Genomic DNA, 22946 nt, shown 5'->3' on the forward strand with positions numbered 1-22946 from the left:
TAGACCTTGGAGTTTTCCTCCTAAGAGGAATAATTTCTCAAGACACTAGAAATTCATGTGTTTTGATCTTCTGGTCTGGTTGCCAGATACAATTCAAATAGATGCAAGTGTCTGTGCCAACTCTGTACATAAGCTCAATGCAATTGCATGTGTGCTTCAAAGAACAGTTTTTTGGCAAATAGATATGAACTGATCTTTATTCTAGGACCTCGAGCCTGAGAATTGCTCAGCAAGCCATTTATCTGTACGGTTTTCACGGACTTGGCTAAAATAAAACTATTGTTCAAAGATGTCTTTCTCAAAGAATTTTTACACTGAAATGTCAAAAAACCTGTTGGAGTTTAAATATTTAAGCAATCTTAATCTATGTTTTAGAGATTTTTTTTTCTCTTTTATTTTATATCATCCTTGAGTACCCTTTTCTTTTTCCACAAGTTTATGATTAAAAGCTGTGGAAGTTAATAGAAATTACACTTTACTCAGAAGTCAAGAAATGTGCCGTGCTGCCTGTGGCCTCTTTCCCATAAGCTTTATCCCCACTTCCCTTGCTGGAGACCATCACCTCCCGAGTGGTTAAATGTCTGCAGTAAGCATTTTTAACACGATGAACAGATGTGTGTAATAACCACCTAATGTTTTGCTAGGTTTTGCAATGGAACAGGTATGGTTACTGCTCCTGCTGACGATCAAAGTGCTTTCAGTGACGGCTCAGTTCAATGGATACAACTGTGACGCTAACCTCCATAGCAGGTTTCCTGGTAAGTGTTTAATAGACTTTTTTCTAATGGCTTCTTTATTATCTTGGTTCGAAGCAGTGCTTATTTTTAAATACAGAACTTGAAATCTGTCTGAAGCCTGGGGGTAGGACTCCACTTTAAGTGAGCGGTAACTATCTTGGTGACAATGAAACTCCTCTAATGTTGCACTTTACTTTCTTCTTAATTGCACAATGGGTCAAATTCAGCCTAGTAGTGACGAATACAATTCCCCTTATATCAGTGGGGTTTGACCTGCATTTGCCAGGGCTCTATCCTGTCCAAGAAAATCACCACAGATTGTCTTGTTGGAAATGTTCTCTATAGGTTTAAGAGTTTGAAACTTCTAACTGGGTTTTCTTTCATGTTTTATCTGGGTAAGAGAATATAATTACGTCCTTTTAGTGAAATACAGAAATATATATCTGTTTTTGAGCAAAATGATGTTGATGGCAAAATTCAGTGCCTTGCTTCAATGTTAAGTGCTTGATTAGGGACAGGTGAAACAATGGGACCTATCTATCTATGCATGAGGTACACTCATGCCTCCAAGAAAACGGGAATTGAGTAATTTTGAGGACATCAGATGTCCAGAGCTGTTAATATAATGAGAAATAGAAACGAAATTTCAGTCTTACTAATATGTATCAGGGTTTACTCAACTAAAGAATGTTTTTAGTCTCTGTTATGTTGCTTATCCTTCTTGCCTCAGTTGTGTCTTGGACAGAATAATAATAATAATAAAGGCTGTGAATACTGGCTCGCTCACATCTTGTGATTCTGAGGTAGCTATTGAATTGAACAGTATAGTGATGAACTCCCAGTATAGTATTATGCTGTAATACCTTTCAGTGTTGGTGCTTTCTGACTAATAATAGCTTTGACGTTTTTCAGGATCAGCTCTTTTATTAAACTTAAGTCAGCAGAAAGCCCACAGTCTGTTTATTGCTTCCTGTGTTACCACTGCACTGCTAGGTGCTTTGTTGACAAAGACCAACAGTGGGTTTGATCCTTTTTCACTTAATCGGTGTGAATATGGAGAGCAGGGAAATAAGACATGCAAAGAAGAGGAAATATGTTGCCTCCATCCCTGACAAAATCACTGTTTAACTGAGTATTTCACAAACTACTTCTATCTTCCCGTTCTTAGGTAAAAGTTTTACAGGCTTGCCTCAAAAGCGTGGATGAATTGTGCCTACCTGCATCATATCTACCCTTTGTAGTTTTTCTTGTAATTGTTTTTCTGTTTCAGGCTTCTTGAGAGGATTGCAGCAGCTAGAGGGAAGTTTAAATTCCTCCTTCTGTGCTTTTTAAATTTTTCTCTGGTCATTTTTTGCACGAGCCCTGTGTCAAGGTTTTATATTTGCAATGTGATACCCGTGAATTAAATCCAGCTTATTGTGGGTATTTAGGGGCCACTTGCAGTTCTACCTTGTAAAAAAAGAGTCGTATCAGATTCCATGTCTGCCAAATCTCAGGGACTCAGGAGAAAACCTGTTTAGGTTACAAGTAAACAGGTTTTTTAAAAGTAAATGTTAATCACCCTGCACTGCCTGTAGGAGCTGAGAGTTGAGTCCTGCTCATTCTTGTTTGTGATCTCAGGCAGTAAAGATTCAAAGGTTGGAATTTAATCAACAGTCTTAGTGCTGATTTTTCGAGCTAGAAAAGAAAAATAATTCTGCTTGTTAGCTGTGCATTTGAGAGAGAGGTGAAAACTAGAAAACCCTTTTGTCCTACAATTTGGCAGGTATTATTTTCAGTATGCAGAAGAGACTGCTGTGTAATGGGTTGGGGCTAGTGGAGTTGCGTGAGGCAGCTGGAGCTCTGTTTTCTGAGGTCAAGAATCCCCGAAGATGGGTGAGAGAGGAGAAGGGGCTTGCCCTCACTACGCTTGATTCCACAGTGCTTGGCTCAGGCTGTGGCTTTGAGGGTGCTGGCTTCACTGCCTTCAGAGTTCAAATAGAAGGGCAGTAGTGAGAGACAGAGGTCAAAAAGGAGAGCGTTTCAAAACAAGCATCCTCCAGGCTGAGATACTGCTTACAGAGCCCGGGTAATGGATGTGACTTTATTCCTGTTTCTTGTTTGTTCCACACAAGAAATCTTCACTGTTGTCAGCTGAAATTCCAAACATGGGGTGAGAATGGACTTTCTTGCTGAGGTCTGTGGTGTGCAGATGCCAGAGAAGCCGTTGGGTTTTGAAGTTGTCTGCTCTTTTTATTTAAATGCTGCAAAGAACAGAAGTTGTCTTCAGCAAAGATGAGAATTCAGCCTTCCTAAAGGAACCTTGGAGCTCATCCATTTTTCATTTGTTTGTGCTTTTGTCATTCATTGCTTAGGTGACTCTTGCATGGGGATAGTGCTGCATAAATCAGATGATAAATAATCAGGCAGGACTTTTGTTTCTGCAGTTTGTAGATTTATTTTGGAGTGTAGGTATGCAATAGTCAGCAGGGATGAAGGAAAAAAAAAACATATTTGGTAGATTAAAAGTTCTGTGACGTTTTATACCAAAAGCAAGATGTGTTCTAGAGAGTATGTAATAAGGTCAGATCCTGTGGTCCTTCAGAGAGTTGCCTGGAGAAAAAGCTTTAGTTCTGCATTGCAGTAAAACACAGCTTTTAGAAGGCTTTTGGGGGATGGAGCCACAGCAGTCTGGCTATCTTCAGATGGGAAACACACAGTTTTGATTCAAGGGACTCTTGCTGTAAACACATACTGAGAACTTGGTAGAAGCTAAGAAAATATTGCAGCTTTTTCATGTACACTATGCGTTTTAATTCACTATCAAAGCAGTGATTTGATCAAAGAGAAGGCTCATGCAGAGAAGCTGATTTTGAACTATAAATGTCTTTGCATGCCTCTTCTGGTGGAATGACTTTTGTCAATGGTGTTCTGTGGCAAACTTGTCCTTTACAGGTTTATCGCTGTCTGCTCTGGGGTGAGTCTTGGCAATGTGTGGAAGGGTGTCAGAGCAGAAGGAGGCAGTGGAGCTGTCAGCATGTGGCTCGTGTTGCCATGGGTCTGTCCTTGACTCGAGATGGTCTCTGTTACTGTAGTATCTATGTACCTCTAGAGCTTTACTCCGTTTTGCATGTGACGCCTCTGTGAGTGCTGTTGGATATAGGTAGTTTGTGTGATTTGAGTCAGAAAGAGGCCAAATGCTTTGTCTGCATGGAAACTGAGTAACAGAGGTCCTTATATTTAAGGCCTCATCGGCTGGGTGATGTAACCGTCAAAGCATTGCTCCTGCCTTACTCAGAAAACTAGAAGCTTTTACTGCAGGAATGCAAATATTTTTTTCTTTACACTTATACATATATAGGAATAATATTTACCTTTCTAAATTCACAGGAAATGAGCTAGATGTTTAGCATCTAAAGGAACATTAGGTCTGTTTGCACCTGGTTTCAGATTAATTTCTGGGCAAATAATGTTGTTTTAATTCCAGAATGGACTAATTTGGCAACAATACTTCCTTGTAAAGTAGTGGGCAGAAAAGGTTCAATCTGGAAAGGTCGTTTATCCTCCTGTTTAGCACAAAGGTTGTTTTTGTACTGTACAGTCTCATTTCCCAACGTGTCAAATGAGAATTTTGCAAGTGGGAATGGTACCTTAACAGGTGAAGTGATATCCTGCTTTTTAAAGGCTTGAAGTGAGTTATAAAATTAACTGAGCTACTTTATATTATATCCTGCAATTTGTTACAATCTGGCTGTTTGTGCATTGGTCCAAGTAAGTGTAAGGACGCACTTTCCCATTTGCCTTTTTGTACTGTTCCCTCTACCTTAGTAGATCCATTAAATGGATCATAACAGTCCTCATGTAGTGAATCCCAAGGCGTGCTGCTTCGTGATCTTTATATGCTATGTTAGTGGAATTATGTATATGTACAAACCTGGAGAATTTCATGCCAAATCACTTCAACTCCTGTCTTGCCTCCAATACCTTTCTGCCCAAATTTACACCCAGTGAGTAACATTTATCATCACATTAGCTCAGGACTGAGTTTAGCCTGTTATTTCCTGCACTCGATTGTTTTGGCTTTAAAGCCACCATTAAAGCTGTCTAAATTAAACTGCTTGTGCTCCTGTACCATGGGGGAAGAGCTAGTTCATTGTAATGGAGATTTCATTTCCTCTCTGTTGTGACAATGCAGTGAAACAATTCATTTCAGCAGGCTTAATGGTATAGTATCGACTAAAGTTGTTTTTTTCAGTTTTTAATAGCATTTAATCTTTAAGCAGATGTAATAAACGAGTTGTTGTATAAAGGAGCAATGTCTGTTTAACACGATGCACTATATCTTTTTGTAAAGCACTAGAGGAAAAAAACAGAATAGTCCCCCAATCATCTACGGGTGAAGAAGAGCTTCTAAAAAAGTTATGTTTTGGCTCTAAAGCAGAACAAACTGTTGCTTGTGCCTATATCCTAACCTGATGCCTTTCCATTCAAGTACATAAAAATCTTCAGAACTTTCAAATAGAAGGTCAAATTCATCCGAGAAGGTTTTTTGCTCTTGTTCAAAAATTGATCAGTTGCAACAATCGCTGTTTTCTAGGTCTTTTGTATTGTCATAACATACAGAATGAAAGATTGTAAGATGCTTTGTAGTATCGATCATCGTCTTTCAAGAGCCAACTGATTTTTCATTAAAGCTAAAGTTGATGATTCTTAAAAAAAAAACCCCAACTTCAACGATATCATAATAAATTGCTCTGACATGCTGTTGATAGTACTTCAAAGTCTGCACAGCCTGAGACTGCAGTCTCGTACAAAGCAGACTCCAGACAACCTCAGACAAGCACACCCAACTTTCGTGCCAAAGGTGGGCTGGAAGGCAGAGCTTGGCCTCCTGAGTTTCTCAAAATCGCTGGAAATTTCTGTTCCAGAAGGGGACTGTTTAATCAGACTCCAAGTATTTAAGCACTTGCTGTTTTCCACTTCATTACAGCGCTTTAGTTTATAAATGTACCACTGAATGATTTGCTGGGGAATTTTGGAATAATAGTTTTGTTGCATGGTAGACTGTGTTACCATATTAGTTCTTGTTTTCTCTTTAGTGATGTTGTAGAGTCAAACCTTTTCTTCAGAATAATGCAATTCCAACCTTTATATTCCAATATTTTGCTGTGATTAGGATTTAAAAATTGATTTCATCAGAAGTTGCCACAGTAGACTAACTGCTACAATAATTGCATGTAGATTAGTTGAAATATGTCTTCTTACAATGTCTTTTCCTGTATCTTTCTTGCAGCTGAACGAGATATCAATGTTTTCTGTGGAGTACAGACAATTACTATGAAGATAAATTTTTGCACAGTTCTTTTCTCTGGTTATTCTGAGACAGATCTGGCACTGAATGGGAAACATGGGGATGCCCACTGCAGGGGTTTCATCAATAACAACACCTTTCCAGCAGTGGTCATTTTCATCATCAATCTGAGTACTTTGGAATCCTGTGGAAACACTTTAGTGGTAAGAGAAAGTCAAAGTGAAAAGGTAGCATGGCTGTTTATGCATAGGATCAGTGAATGGCCTTGACAGCGTTGTATGTTTTACACATAATGTTTACATTGTCTTGCCCAGCTAGCAATGTACTGCATACATCTAAGAAAACTAAAGAAAGTCGGTAATTTATAATCTTGATTAGTAATGAGAAAATGTTGTGGGATACATATTTGTCCTCTGATTAGAAGGTGTATTTTTCATTGTAATATTTTTTTTTCAGCAGGAAAATGAGATTTTTCCAAGCCATTTTTAAAACTCTTGATGAAATGCCTTTAATTTTGCTGAAACTTTGAAAATACCCACTTTGAAAATGAAAGAAATATTTTTATGACTGGTTTAGATAGATGAGTGTTACAGTGTAGGCACCTACTTCTCTGGTCTTATATTGAGAGGCTTGCTGACTGATTGACTGATCTTAAATGTTCTGCGATAAGGCAGTGACTGAATGTCTTAGTGGAGATAGTCTGGCTGGTGGACCTGACTCACAATAAACACCTCTGCTGGCAGTGTCTTGAGGTCTTGCACCTCCTTGGAAGTTCTCAGCTCAATAAGGAGCTGCCTGGCAACAAGCTGAAGTTTTCAAGCAAATTTGAATGTTTGACATGCGGGGGAAAAAAAAAAGGTTACCTGACCTATTACACTCAGTTAACGACAAAAAAGTCAAGATGTGGGACTGAAGTTCAGGTTTATATGTTCAGCACTGATCTCTTACTGCAGAGCTGCTCTGTGCCATGAGATGTTTTGCCTGGTTGTGTAACTTCAGTGTCTACATTTTATGTTGCTGTTTCATGCATGGATAATTCACATCTTTGTACAGCTAATGACTAAATCTAACCCTTGGCTGTGAGTGAGATTTTTAGAACCAGAATCTGATTCAGGAGCTCATTTGAAGTCTGTTTTGTACTGGTATGATTTCATTTTCTTCAATTAAGCTGTCTCACTGAATAGAGGAGGGGGAAAGTCAAACCTTCTAAACCAAGGGAAAGTTTGTGTGTATATAACACTGTACAAGCAGTGATCACAGTATCTATGAATAACTTAAAAAACCAAGCATTAAAATGTATTATTTTTAAGGTGCTTATTCTATCTGGAATTTGTGCTTGGATTTGATGATACCTGCCAGTTTTTATAACAAACTCCGTTTTCTGTTGCTAACAACTTTGTGGAACTGGGCTGAAATGTTCGATGTGCTCTGAGCTATTTGCCTCAGGCTGAGTTTTCTTTTAAAATTTCAACAAAAAACAGTCCAGCAAATTCAAGATTTTCTTCTCCCATTTTTCCTGAAAAGCTGTGGCACCTCCATGACTTGCAGTAGAAGAATTTGCCAGGAAGCAACTTTTTCCTGTGGAGTCAGTCACATTGTAAACTCCCTGAACTTGCTATTTGATTATAATTGTAAAAGCTTGATGTTTTTTTAAAAAACAAAACAAACAAAAAAAACAAAACCATGAACCAATACACACACACACTCTGGTAAGTAAATAATTGGAGCTCCCTGTGAAGCCCTCTACAAGGCTGTACAGGATACAAAGACAAAGTAGCAGCTGCTAAAAATATAACCAAAAATTCCCCTCATTGTCTCAGTTTATGCAAGCTGTGCCACAAAGAAAGAGGATAAAGGAGCAGGGAACGTTTCTTATCGTGTTCCCCACGAGCAATCCCATGCATTTCTGGGCTGTGTTTCACAGCAAAGACCTTCAAACATTTTCAATAAAAGTAAAAGATAGACAGCAGTTCAGGCACAACTCGAATAAAACCCAGGTCTGTCTGTAACAGGCAGACACAACTTACTATTTTTTGGGGGTGGGATGGTGAGGAAGCTAAACAAAGCTGTATTTAGCTATTCTACCTTAGTGCTCTAGCCTGTGCTTTTTAGGCAAGGAATAGACCTAGGAAACTTGATTTTCATGATTTTCCTGCCGTTTAGTGGGTGATTAGGTATGTGTTGTGGGTTAGGTTGAACCGCCCCCCCCCCCCCCCCCCCCCCCCCCCCCCAGCCGGTCACTCCCCCTCCCCCACCCCCAGGAATGAGGGAGAGAATTAAAGGATAAACGTGAAACCCGTGGGTTGAGATAAGAGTGATTTAATACAGATGATTTAATACAATGTAGGTGCTCACCACCCCCTCGTATGCGAAGCCCGTCTCGTCCCGAAGCTGCAATCCCGGATGAACGCGAGGCCCCGAAATAGAGAGGGGCAGAGAGGGAGAGATAGTACTCCAAGAGTGGGAGTGCTGGGAGAGAGAGAGGAAAGAAAAAAAAGAAAGAAAAGCAATAGAGCGAAAAAACACAGCAAGCACAAAAGAGCAAAAGCGGCAAAAGCCAAAGCGCAAAAAGCCCTTCTTCCCGGCTGACCCTCACTTTTATACTGGGCATGACGCTGCATGATATGGAATACTAATTGGCCAGTTTGGCCCTCAATCTTAAGTTCGCCACAAATCACAAGGGGAATCGTGTCCCCCTTGTCCCAACTATGCTCCCCCCTTATCCTGCCGTGTTTTTGCACTCCGGCACACTGAAAAGTCCTTGGCAGCTTGCTATCAGCGTTCTTCTCAGAGTGAGCCTCTGAGTAAAACCAAAACACGGAGCTCTTCTAGCTGTTAAAAAAAAAAAAAAAAAGAAGAGCTAACACTGTCCCAGCTAAAACTGGAACAGTATGCTATTGGCAAAGTGTGTGGCTGCATCTGTCTTTTAGCTGGTTTTTCTGTAGCCAAAGGAATCAAAATACCTGCTGTATATCCTGCTGTGTATATGTTACAACTTATGTGCACCTCAGGATGATTCTTCCATAAGAAAATGTCTTTTTAAGAGGCTGTGTCTTCTAAAGCTATTGAAAGCATCTGTTTTGCTAATCCAGTTATACAGAAGAAACGCTAGAGTGGAAGTCCAGTGCCATATTAATTGGCCCATTGTGTACGTGCCTACTGAGGAAGTAATTTGTGAAACTTATCTGCTGTTTCCAAGCCACTCCCTTATTCAGATCAGTAGCTGCAGATGGAGTGGGACTGGGCTGCTACCAGCAGGAAAGGATGTCCTTCAGTTTCTGGGAGAGCTGCATGTTATTGCTGGCTCTGCACACTCTCTGAGCTGGAGCAACACAGGGTAGCACTTGTCCAGGGACTCAATTAAGGTTGCTTTGGCATTAAGGTTGTATTACTTTTTAGCTCCTGCGTTTCTGACTACTTCTTGGCACACAGTTTATAACTTAGATTGAGATGTATAATGTAGACAAAAAACAGACTCAAGCTGTTTGACGCGTACCCGCTTATGAAGTATATTGGTTTTGACGTGTCAAAAACAAAGCTCAAGAGTGAGTGTTGTTTCTGTGAATGAAATCGCTTGTGTGTTGACTTTATTATTGTATATGGAAGCTCATTTTAAGCTAATATTTTTTAACTGTAATAGAAAAGTTCCCAGTAAGTCATGTGAATTCACTGGGAATGCCCAGAAAAGTACCGACTGAAAAAATGCTTCCAGGACTCATCAGGATTTTTCAAATGTTGCTGAAGTCTGCGTTTTAAGAACAGGGATATCACTTGTGAACTGTGTATGTGTGATTTTGAGGAGGTGAAAAACAGAACACAAGGAATATGTTACTAAACTAAATGAAATTTTGAAAGATTTCCTGAAGATATCTCTGGCTACTTTATGGGCTAAAGCATCAGTGTCCTTAGGTATCTTTTGTTCAACAGTCAACTTTCTGGTAATAGTTGTTTTCTGTCTCCCTCAATAGGTATCCTCAGCTCAAGGTATCAATGCTTATGGAAATACCTCAGTGGTGCAGATAGGTAATGTTTCAGGCTACATTGATACACCAGACCCACCAACGATTATCAGCTATTTGCCTGGACTTCTGTACAAATTTAGCTGTAGCTATCCACTGGAATACTTGGTTAACAATACCCAGCTTGCTTCGTAAGTGTGCTTTTCATTTCTGTTTCATTCCCATGTTTATATACGTCCATGTATATGTGTATATACGTATACACATCTAAATAGATGTACGCTATAGCAGTGCTGTCAGCACAGTGATTTTTAGCTGTGCAAGAGTTAAAGGGAAAGTAAAAAGCAAGGAAAGAAGAGATGATGCAAAGAAAAAGAGTTTTGTAACATCATCGTATGAGATAAAATAGTTTATGAAGAGAGCCTTAGATAATGTAAAACTTCCCTTAAAATCCACGTGTTCTGATGACAAAATGGTAGCAGCAAAAGAAGGGAAATCCTTCATTAAATAGTTTGTAAACGTGTGAATATACAGTGCAAGAGAAAATATTTCAGTGACTAAACCTTGTACCTCATGAAAAGTGGGTTACTTTTTGTCGCTTTACCTCTCTGCTAATTATTTTTCTGATTCATGTTTTTCAACAGTATCCACTACTTTCTCCATAGTTAAAGTTCTGTCAGTGTTTCCACTTATAAATTCCTATTTCTGAAGTTTATAACCCAAATGCATAGATTAACTCCTCATGACATCACTCAAGTTTTTTAATGATAAAAACCACCGAAGTATGTAAACACAAAAATAAGATATCGTTTTTCGTGATGGTTTTTGCTTTCCGGTTCTATTGTAGGTCATCGGCTGCTATTTCTGTAAGAGAGAACAATGGTACTTTTATCAGCACTTTGAATTTGTTGCTTTACAATGTGAGTATGAAACACCGTAGTATGACCTGAACTAAATCCACCTCTGCATTATGTGAGCGCAAACTGGATTAGCAGAGCAAAGTATGGACTCTTCTTCATTATTTGCTGTTCCCTTCCCAATCTTCCCATAAAGAACCAGGCCTTTCACCTGGACATCTTTCATCTCCGAGTTCCCTTGTCCTTTTCATTTGCATGTGCCTGTTGTCTTGTACTTATATGGCTGGTCTTTGAGAACACACAGAGTCTTTTTGTCCTGTGTTTATACAGTTCCTCAGTTTACAGCTCCGGCTTTCTGGTTGTGGTGCCATGTGAATAATCAGTTGTAGTAATAACAATAATACTACTCCAGAGTGCATACTACTGTTTGCATTTATTAAGTATATGCGCATGCACGTGTATTTCCATATATATGTATATGTGTATAGGTACATTGTACTGATACGGAGAGTACTCTAGAATTCTGTAAAAATATTCTAGACCTGTTCTACTAGCAACAAACTGTAGCACTTTTGCTGGGGTATTTTTATGTTTAAGCCTCATGAGAGAATTTTGATCATCTGTAATCATAGTGAGGGATATGGGATGTGTTCCAAGTCTATAGCCCACTGTACTTGTTGCCTCATTGTGGGGATTTTCAAGATCTTAAGGGTTAATTTTAACAGCTTTCGACTCACACTTTTTCCATATGTTTTAGATAATTTAACTTAAATATGCATTATTGTATAAACTTTTACTGTGTAAATATGGATAGTGACAGTAAAATGTGAAAAATGCAAGGACCTCTGCTTAACAACATTAATCCCTGAAACGATGTTTTCGTGTTGATTAAAATTTTTATTCATACATTTTAAATACCTGATTTAAATATCAATTTTTCAATCTATCAAGCAACATTTTTGTAAATTATGAATCTGATTTTTTTGCATTATTATTCATGCCATCATGATGTTGAGTTATAATTCATGCAACTGATTTAAAAGTCAATGCTTTATGCTTTGAACATAATGAGCTATAAATATTGTAACAGGACATTTTCCAAAGGCATGCCTTAAAAAAATCATGTTTATTCGACAGAGCAGAGCTCCAAATAACAACTTATCTGTTAAAATGAAGATTATACTTCTCTCAATTTTAAATAAAGCTATGACCAAAAGGATGGGGCAGAGTGAGAGTAGCCAAAGTCCTCAGTCAGGACAAGCATTGACCACCACGTTTGCTGCCTGTCAGAGCCCAGTTCTGCACACAGTCAGGTATAAATGCTACTGATGCTTATACTGAGCACGTTTTTTTTCTCAAATACCACATGCTAAGCTGGGCTTTCATTCTCCCTATCCCAATGAGTTTGCAAGTCAACCATGCGCAGTGGTGTCTTATCCTTCTGATTTCAGTTGTGTTACTCCCTCTAGTGAGTAGCACTAGCATGAATAGTACTGCAAAGGCTGGCAGATTCAAGTGATGGATGCGCTCTTCTGATTCACATCCTGGAGCTGGGTGTGTACAGACACCTTGTGCATTGCCTGCAGTCTGCCTGGTTGGGAGCACCTCTTGGGACCCTCTGGTCTTGGGAGCTCTGATCCTGTGGGCTCACTTGGTCCCTGTTAGAGAGTCCTGGTTTTGGGAGGGGCCTTGAGGCTTCTGCCCACCCTTGGTATTGGTGAAGAGTCGTGTGCACATGTGCCTCTTGACTGTGAGCGGCCACACTTTCAAACTTCAGCTGTAGTGTTATTTCCTAATGTTGACTCTTCATCTTCTCAGCTTGCTTCCATCTTCCCTCACAAAGCGGTGTTTACTATGATTTTTACCTTTACTTTGTGGTGTCAGTGTTAGGAAAGACAAGAGGAGCCATTAGGATAGACTCAGAAAAATTTTAATAGCAAAATGTTTAATGTGCTTTCAGAGAGCCTAAGTGGCTATGTGCTTTTAGGCCTTCCTGTAAATGTCTGTCTAAATGAATAAAAACTACTCTTTAAGAAAAAATGAACAACTATGGAACGTAATAGTTAGGGACTTGCTGTAGACTTTTTAATCAGTTTGTAAAATGTGACAGAGCTATGTCTTAGAGAAATATAATTAATTCTAAAGAAGGCAGACTTACCTAATCTCACTTGAATGGATCTTCAAGGACTTGCTCTGTGTGTGTCACTGAGCTGGTCTGCGTGTCCGTGTGGACCTCCCAAGGCCTCCGATGCTGCAGAGATTGAATATTGGGTGTGCTGTGAATTTCAGGGGTGTTCCCTCTGGAAAAAATACACAATTTATGTGTTTAATCCTTCTTGTTGCTGTCAGCTGCTGCTCTTGGTCTTGCCTGCCACACTGAACCTTGTCAAAATTCTGTTTAACAAAATTTTTCTTACATGTTGAGTGTTTCAGCCTCTCACAAGAGGTCTCAATATGCTGAGTCCCTGTGCTTTGTGGATTAGCAACCTATGTGACATAGGTGAGGTTACCAGTAAATCCGTTTTGATGTGCCAAATCAACGTCTGTCACTCAGATCTATTTTGTGACATTGTTCGTGAAGTGACATTAATGGTTCAGCCTTTGAAGAAGAAATCAATAAAACAGTTATACATATGTATTAGTATGTGGGGAATTCCCAACTTTTGTATTATGTATAGCTTTCTTGAAACAGCATTTTTTACGTATTAGAATTTAAATTAAAATGTTTGTTACTTGAAGCCTTCAACAAGCCAACTTCCATAGAAACTACGTTTTGGGTAGCAGAATGTGTCTGTTCTCCCAGACTCCAGCTTAAGACATATAAAATCTAGTGGCACTGCTATTTGCACTAAATCAAGTAACCTTAACAGCCTTTCCTGGGAAAAGGTGCACTATGGCAACCCAGTTAAGCTTCTCCTTTAGAAAACCACAGTAGGTGCTATGTTTCCTCGTAGGTGCTGGGAGATGTACTGAGGTGTCAATGAATGATACTTTTTCTTTAATCACCGATCCAGCCACTCCATAAAATCACAGATTCCCCAAAATAGCTGCATGGATAAGGCCAGTCAAGTGTTGTTGATCTTTACAGACAAATGCTCTGGCACTGCTTTTTGCTTCTTCCCTTACAGAGGACAAAGTAAATGACTGTCCTACGTAGAAAGGTTAGAAAAATTAGATGGAAATTTAGTCTGTGGATGCAGATGAGTTGTTACAGTGGGATTTCTGGTACACTGAGGCAATGTTTGTTTTTCAGGATTCAACCTACAGCCAGCAGCTCCTTATTCCAAGTACAGGTTTACCTTTGAAAACCAAAATATATGCAGCTGTAAGAGCAACCAACCTCGATGGCAGGTACATAAAGAATGTTATTTCTTGTCTTGCTATTTGGCTCTTGGTGTTGCAAGTTTTTCTCATTCAGAAGCAACTGTTTTTCCTCATAGCCTTTTGTGTGTTAGAATAATGGTTGGTGTTTGATAATCACTGCCCCCAGCTGGAGGGTATCAGGTCCTTGGTGGCAAATGCGTACCTTGTTACTGTCACCATTATGGCAGTTTTCCGGAATTATACTTTAAATCCTATATTGCTGTTATTTAAGAAAGGGCCTCTGTATGATCAAGTGAGAAACTTCAGGGCTTTTAAGAGTGAGATGGTTTTGATTTCTAGTCCTATGTGGTCATGACTTCTGAAAGGAGGTATATAACGTGTGTTGGCATGGTGGTTGACTTGCATGAAACCAAATGATTTTATACAATTATGCTACTGTGCCATGCTGCTTAATTTTGTAAGTCATGGGAAGAAACAGGTGATTTATTGGGAATGCAGGGGCGCTTGTACATGACCTGTTAAATACAGTAACTGAGCTTCAGTGTAGCAGTCTGCATTATCAGTTTGTATACTTGCCTATACTGTCTTTTAATCTTATCTCACTACTCTTACATTGCCCATTCCTCTCATCTATCATTTTGCTCCCTGTGCAGGTGGAATGTTTTGATGGACTACTGTTACACCACGCCATCTGGTAATCCCAGTGATGATCTTCGATACGATCTTTTTTTCAGGTAGGTCCTGTGCAAACCCAGTACTTTGTGGGTCCTTCCTTTAAAAAACAGTTATAAATCTCTCCAGTAGTTGTGTTTTAAACTGCCTGGAAAGTCTAAGCACTATTAGCAGGGAGGACTAAGGGCTGGGCTTACAGATAACATGCCAGGACTATCTTGTTTGTGAACATAAACATAGAACGAAGTGCAAAGTCTTCAGAATTATGAAGGAAGACAAGCATATATCTAAATTGGCTCTACTAGAGATACCGTAAACACCTGAACTGAGTGGCTAAACTGGCCTTTGTTCTACCAAAAGTACCCTTGTGGTGAATGGCAGTGATAGAAAACATCACAGACTACAGTTCAGGAAAGTAGTTAAGCAAATGATTAAAGATAAATAGATGCTCCTCCTGCGACTCCCAGTAATAACATTTATTTGAATTGGAACTTTGAAAAATATCTTGGCAGTATCTCAGATTAAATTTTATCAGTGATGGTTGCTGAAGAGATACTGTCTTTGTTTGGAGTTACCTGTCTATACTGGTTAACGTACCTGATTATTTTTTGCTTCAGGTCTCAAGTTTCTTTGGGCATTGGACTTAAAGGATACTTTGGTTATCGCTGCGATGTTGCAAAACAAAACATAATGTTTTTGTAGGAATGCATTTCAGCACAGGACTGTGCCTAACAGGCAGACTGTGGCTGCCCATGTTGGACGTTAGGGTGCTCTGCTCTTTTCCAAGGAGCTAAATAGTGAACTTGCTGCTTCAGTTACCTTATTCTGAGCTAAGAGCTTCAAAATGCTAATCATACAGCTGCTCATCCTAGTTTTAATTTTCTCTACAAAAACTAGCTGTGACAAGGACCCACAGACAACTATAATTGAAAATGGCAAGAGCCAAATGGGCCGGTTTTCTTTTGAGGTGTTTCGCTTTGTGAAGCACAAGAACCAGAAGATGTCTACGGTCTTCCTTCACTGCGTGACAAAGCTGTGCAGAGCAGATGACTGTCCCTTTCTTGTGCCAGTAAGTTTCAGTGGGCGGAAGTTACTGTTAATTATCTGGATGTAAAATAGACACACTGCATCCAAATGCTATGGAAATTTGGATGGCACAGAATGAAGTTGACTTGTAGAGTCTCAAGTAAGAATGCTTTTTATGTCTGAAGGAATGTAAAACAACTGATGAAGAATAGGGCAATGAATATTGTCACCTGGAGAGAGAATAATACTAGACCTGCAAAGCATAGATTGTTGAACGTGTAAGAAATGACCTCTTCGCCTTTTGGACCTTAATTCATTTTTAACAGTAATAACTCTGAGACAGCTTCAAAGCTGATATTCTTAGTATAGCATCTAAGAAAAAAGGTATCAACAGTCACAGTGGATGAATATAAATATCTTAGAATAGAATTTATGGAAAAATTAAAGCTATAGTAAGTGCAGTTATAGCGACAAGGGAAACGTGAAAGAGTGACTGATAGTGAAAAAAACCCAATGTACTACATCTCTTATAATGTATTACTGCCTGCTTTATGGTTTGGAAGATGCTGTTTTGAAGTTCATGAAGTTGTGACAATTCAAAAATTATTTCATTTTAGGCATGTTAAGAACAACAAATATATTTTGGAAATTGAAACATTTAAATAAACATATAAACACAGAATGTTCTGTGTTGATATCTTCAGAATGCAGGATCCTTTCCTATTGAATGACTTTCCATTAGAATTTTAAAATGCTATCAGTTCAGCATACTTCTGACATGTTGTACATTGTTTCGTATTTTTATGTTACAATTTTAAATAATTCATTCTTTCTATTTATGTATTTATGTTCTGAGGTTTTTGAAGTTCTTTTACAAGAAGTTGAAATTAAAGAAAGGCTCTTGGTTGAAGCATACTTGAGTAGCCAAGATTGAGGTAGATGATAAGTTAGATGTTAAAGGTGGATTCGAGATGACAGAGTGCTGGGAGTTGTTTTAACGTGGGTCATTGCTATTTAGAACTCCATGGAAAATGTGCGAACTTTAACTTGAGAAGCTTGCTAGAATAGGGATTGTAGCATGTTGTCTATCCCTAGTCATGCAAAACACATTTGTTGGGGAAAAACTGTCTGTAAACAAAGCTTTGGGAAATTAACTACTGAAAATTTAATATCCTATAAGATGGATCTTGTACACAACAGCAGTGTAGTTCTGCAGACGAAGTGAGGCAAAATACAACAGGAAGCCAAGCATTTATAAGATACACTTCTAGCGAATATTGCAGATGTTTTTATTGTGAAGTAATTTAATGCATACTAAGAAATAAAATCAAAGTTGTAGATTGCTTATAAAAGAGTTTACATTAAAGCAGGAAACACAGAAGGGCAATAATTCCATTCCACTCTGAAGCTGTGATTGTTTTGATTAACCGCTCAGATTTGCAGTAACAGAGAAAGAAGAGATGCTGGTGGGAGGACAACTTGGAGCCCTCAGAGTGCCTCTGGCAATGCTGTAATCTCTGCTGGCCCCATCATTACAAGGAGCGGTAGGAATGAGCAACTTTTTTCTCTGGACTGATGGAATTTCAGAAGCCTGGGGAAATGTTTTGCAGTTTAATGTAAATTTGCAGTGACTTAGAGAAAGGGTGGATCCTCCATGAATTTGGGTATTTTTTCCCATACTGTTGGAGTCTTTGGCAAAACTTTTGAGCTAATGTTTTTGTTCGGCTCACATGCTTCCTCCCTACTCCAGTGGGAGGAAGTTATCACTGTGGTATACTGTAATGCATATAAGGCCATTATAAAAGCCCACACTCAGTGGGTTGACTTCATTTTTTTGTTTAATTTCACTGAAGATACTGGAATTTAAGGTGCTGTGTTCAGTGTTGCAGTTTAATTTGGACAGCTAATGAATATTCACTGTCACTTTCTATTCACCATTTCTTCCAGCTTCACCTATGGGTTTTTATCTAAGTGTTACATAAAATTAATACATGCTATGCTTAGCCTTCAGCTGTAGGAAAGAACTAGGACAAACACATTGTAAATTCTAAACTGTGGACCAAAATCTGCTCTTTTAAATCCAAGGTGAAACTCCATGATTTCCATTTTTGTTGCCAAAGCGTGGTTTGGTTTTTGGTTTGTTGTGGTTTTGTTTGTTTGTTGTGTTTTGTTTGTTTTTTTTTTTAAAAAAAAGCTCTAAATGAAACCTGCAATCTCTGAAAAGAATTTATGTGGCTGGCTGTTGACAAAATAATAAAAATAAAATATTTGAAAAATGTTTAAGAAAATCCATGTACAGATATTTGTAAGAAGCTGCTGTTAAGCAACTGATTTCAGCAGTCTTAGATTTAGGAAGCAGAGAGCAGGACTGAATCCTGTCCAGGAAAAATAATTGAAAGAGAATAAAATCCTTTTTTATGTGCAAAGTGATTATGCCTGCACATACAAAAAGGACAGCTGACCCTCCGGAATAGGGAACCATCTAGCAATAGACCATTTTTAGAACAAATACTCTGTTGTATGCAACACTTCTGCTATGAAAATGAGTATTTTTTTTTCACATTGTACATAGTCTCAATTGAGTTGCTCCTGTCTGATTAGTCAAGAAAAAGTGAAAAGAACTAACTTCAAAGTTGCATGCGTAAGTGCTTATGGGAAACGAATGACAGATTTGCTCAAACATGTATGCTAGCGAAATGCTGCCTTAGGCAGGGAATGGAAACTAGATAAAACTTGTTATATGAGCAACCCCTATTAGGTAATATAGTTTGTTTCAAATGCTGTGAATGCCATTTTTACAATTAATCTCAACAAACTCATTACCTTTAAATACTGCATAACTTCAAGCAAACAAAGATCTGTCCATGGATGTTTAATGACCGCAAAGAAAGGATAAATTACTTTATAATTTCTTGACAACTCTTGAGGTTCTGTTTTAAAATGAAAACATGAATAAGGCTGGAAAAGGAAAATAATAAATTTTTAGGTGTCTTCTACTTGAGATATGTGGATAAAGCTTTTTAGATTAGACATATTTCTACATCTCCATAGTCCGCTTTTGGAGCATCCCACTGCTGCTGACAGAAGGATGATTTGGTGGAAAGTACTCTGAGAAAAATGGAATTCAGTTCTGAACTCTGCCACGAATTTCCTGAGTGGCAATGAGCAAGTTACTTCATCTGACTTGCACCTTGCTTTTCCTTCTGGAGCAGAAAGAGGGAATTAATATTTCCTCCCACTGTCCCTTCCCATTGTGAAAATAAGTGCATTAAAAATGTGAGGTTCATGAACACTATAGTCAAGGAATCAAAAAGGGGAAGGTTGTGAGAGAATTTGAAGAGAAGTATCTGTTTTTGAGTGCTGTGGTGCAGTGCTGGGTTACTCTGGTGCGGTGCTGCCTGGAGGCACTTACACTGTTTTCAAGGCCAACTCCGGTCTGACTTCAGTACAGATACATTTGTACAGAGCCCATCAAACCTGCTGCACCTGATTCCCCTTGAGTTAGCCAGGTCTCCCTGTCACTCTGCTCACCAGCTGTTCTGGAAACAGAGCTGGTTATGCAGTTACCTTCATAGGAGCTGAATGGTGCTACTGCAAATGAGTAATGGTCCTTCTCCTGTGTGCTTCTGAACTCTTATTTCTAACGTTTTGTTCTTTTTAGAGAAACTTTATTCTTTGTCAATCTAAAACAAATCATTACAGGAGACATACACAGAAGAAAATGTTTTAGTCTCTGTGTATAAAACCAAAGCAAGTACCTACTTTTGAAGGTGAAATTGTGTAGCTTTTGATGGATGTCTCACTTAAACTTAGAAGACAGCTGCTCAAAACAAACGTATACGTGAGCTGTGCTTATAAATTGTCACAGTTTTTGCTTTTTTTTGGTGCAAGAAATGTAGTTCTGAGATGGACAATGGTCAAAGTAAAAACTGAAGAGAAAATACTAACGTTTCATTGAATATAAGGCCACTGTATAACTGTCAAAAGAAAAGTGACCATGGGAAAAGGGCATTTTTATAATCGTTTATGGTCACTGATGTATTTTTCCTTGAAAAAATCAGGTTAATTTTTTTCCTATATAGATCTTCCTGTGATATGATTAACAGTGAAGGGGCTTGCGTATAATACTGTGCTTATGGTTGTATTTTTTTTGAGGGACAGAATAGAACTGGCTGTATTTTCAATTAAGAGGTTCCTGCACTAAGGTGTGGGTTTTTTGGTTGTTTTTTTTTGCCACAGAATACTAAGTAACTTCATATCGGTGTACTCACATTAAAAATGAAGTAATGTCATGTAATTAATGTTGTTGTCATTATTCTGCCAGATGTTAAAATGTTGCAGGTATAACTGATGTGCTTTGAAAATAAAGCTAGGACTCTTGGCTTTTGTGTTACAAGGAGGGGAGGAGGTAGGCAGAGGTATTTGTAGAATATAATGCATCCCGCTTTTGTTTTATACAGATGAGACGCCAACGAACAATTCACAGCTTGGTAAGTTAATCAGAATTCCCAGAAACATAAAAGAGGGTTTGAGCAAAACAGAACTGAGGAGATGAACCGTTTCAATTGAGATCTATGCACTGAGCTGGAATGTTTTTTTCTTTTTGTCTTGTTTTTGTCATTTAAGTGAGTCAATACTGACATGCTATAAATAAAGCAGTGGGTAGTATGGAATGTTCAGTTTAATTTGTGTACCTAGCCCCACTAACATAGCAACTTCTAATTCCCATGATGCAATTGAAATGAAAATCTGCTGATATGACATGTGAGGCTGAGGGAACATTGCAATTGCTAGATGCAAAATCAGACTTTAGCAGTAATATCTGCTCATGCCATGCAGGAGGAGAGTAGCAAAATGGTTATTCTTGTGCAGTCCAGCTCAATTCACAGCTCAAAGTCAGGAGAGCTCTGCTTCAGCTCCTGTTCTCCTGGCATTTAACCACACAAAGAGAGCCTAAGTAGAAGCTGGGATAGAACTTGTGGTCTGCTAGGGCAGCGAAGGAAAATGGACTGCAGGGGAGATCAAATCTCTTAAGTTTTAGGGTGCTTCTCCTTTGGGTAGTTGGAGGACTTGTTTCAGCCTATCTGTTACTGTTCTCTGCTGGTAACAAGGAGTAGCTAATGACTAAGAAGGGATGGTCAAGGTAACCAGCTGATCCTTTGGACCATTCTACCTCTTGTTCATAACAGGACTGAGTGGCACAAGAAACCTATCCTGTCCTCTGAACTCTAAAGCTATTTGTTCCCTTCTTTTCTTAACTTAGACTGCATAAAAAGCAGGTACCTTTATTTTCTGGCATGGAAACAAAGTTCTCGCTGTAATAAATTGCTCCCTGGTGTGTTGCAATGTCATTAAAATAATAATAAAAATAATGGAAAGAAATTTCTCCATTTGCTGCACACAGCTTGCTGTGTTAATGGCTGCTACCTTTCCTTCCCACCCAATGAAAGCAGCAGCCCTCTCTTTCCATCCCAGAACAACAGCCTTTCCTGTGCCCGTTGCTGTCCCAGTGGACAGCGTAGAGGTAGAGCAAGGCGGGATTACTACTGTAGTGGAGAGAAGACAAGTAAGGTCAGAAGGCAGCATGCCGTTGAGAAGGAGAGGGCAACCTGATTAACAGAGCTGACTTTTTCAGTTTTGGTGAGGAAGGAGGGATTGATAATGTTGAGGGCAGGTGGCTGCTTCTGGGAGGAGCAGTCTGGTTTCCCACGCAGAAACTGTGTTGTCATTTCACCCCACTCTCCAGCACTGGTAAGGGTAAACACAGCTTTTAGGCAAACATACATTTGTGCTTTGAGTAGCACCTACCACTCAAATGTGGGTGTTTTTCCCCTCCTGCTGGAAAAGATGGTACAGGCTGGATGTGTGTGTTCCAGTATCTAGGGATTGTTCTATGAATAGCCTGTTGAGCTACACTAAATAGTAAATATGTTACCTCTTCTACCTGAGAATTGATAAATGTGTAAAGAAGCCTTCTGTGGAGATGTCCAGACAAGCTTAGAGTAGCTCAAATATCTGGTGCCAGATATGCCTGCTAAGGATTTATACACACTTTCAGATGTGGATAATGATATCAGGGAAGAAATCCTTTCATTAACTTGATTAAGCCACAGATCCTTATACCTCTGCCTTGATAGTTCTGAACAATGACAGCCTTGCCTTACATAGCACAGGTCAAGGTTGGTCACTAGCATATGAGGGATTATGCCTTTGAAGTATCCTTACTGTCTTTATTCCACAGAGTGATGGATATTGAAAGAACTAGTAACTAGTTTTGAAGTCTATTTAGATAAGCTTTATCCGAGTTCCTGGGTGCTCATTCTGAAGTACGATTTCAGTTTCTTCATTGCAATTATTCTGTATATAGGATGTCGTAATGGAAAGACAGAAGTGTTTGGCACTGCTGACAGATTGTAACCAGATCTTATATGTGCTTTTTTGTTCTCCTTGCAGCTCATCCAAACGGACCTCCTTTCCAGCTGAACTCAGTCACCAGTGCACTGATTTCAGGCATTGTCGTCCTAGGAATAACAAGCATTTTGTTTTTTGTATGTTCCCTAACTCTTCTGCACAGAAAGTGGCCCAACAGCTCAGTCTTGAGTGGCATCCAAAACCCAATTTTCAACTGAAAGTGATGATTTACTTGCACTTTTTCTTTAGGGTTGCCGTTCTTGTTCATGAAATATGATTCCATTAAAAAATAATATTAAGGCAACACTCCAGCTGTATCCAACTTCTATTCCAGCTATTCTGTATTTATAGATTTGCTAGATCTTTTTGTGTAGGTAAGCAGCAGTGATATTGGTAATAATCTTAGAAAATTATGAGAATCTCAGTTGTGTTTGTGATCAGACTGTATGACATTATGCCCATGGGTGTGCTGACAATAGAGCTTGTGTCTCCAGCTTCCCGGTGAGGTCTCAAAGCTGAAGATGCTGAAGGTGAGAACCTTTCCAAGTATGCCATTCTTACACAAAACCTGACACACTCAGAAACATTCATAAGTTCATAAACACTTACTAAGATAAGGATCACTTCTATTTTGTCATGGTATTTTTCACAAATTTGAGAAAACAATTGT

General features: G+C 38.9%; 1 protein-coding gene across 1 annotated transcript; it reads left to right on the forward strand.

The window, feature by feature from the left end:
* The first annotated feature begins 652 nt into the window (after positions 1 to 652).
* ZPLD1 (zona pellucida like domain containing 1) lies at positions 653 to 22494 on the forward strand. Its single transcript, XM_086625457.1, has 10 exons — positions 653 to 758; positions 6010 to 6230; positions 9996 to 10177; positions 10834 to 10906; positions 14097 to 14194; positions 14821 to 14901; positions 15737 to 15908; positions 17301 to 17409; positions 20326 to 20355; positions 22319 to 22494. Exons 1-10 carry the CDS (start codon positions 653 to 655, stop codon positions 22492 to 22494), a joined length of 1248 nt encoding a protein of 415 aa, XP_086481583.1.
* Positions 22495 to 22946: the final 452 nt, after the last annotated feature.

Source organism: Tauraco erythrolophus, chromosome 1 (genome assembly GCF_009769465.1).
Source record: "Tauraco erythrolophus isolate bTauEry1 chromosome 1, bTauEry1.pri, whole genome shotgun sequence".
NCBI lineage: Eukaryota > Metazoa > Chordata > Aves > Musophagiformes > Musophagidae > Tauraco > Tauraco erythrolophus.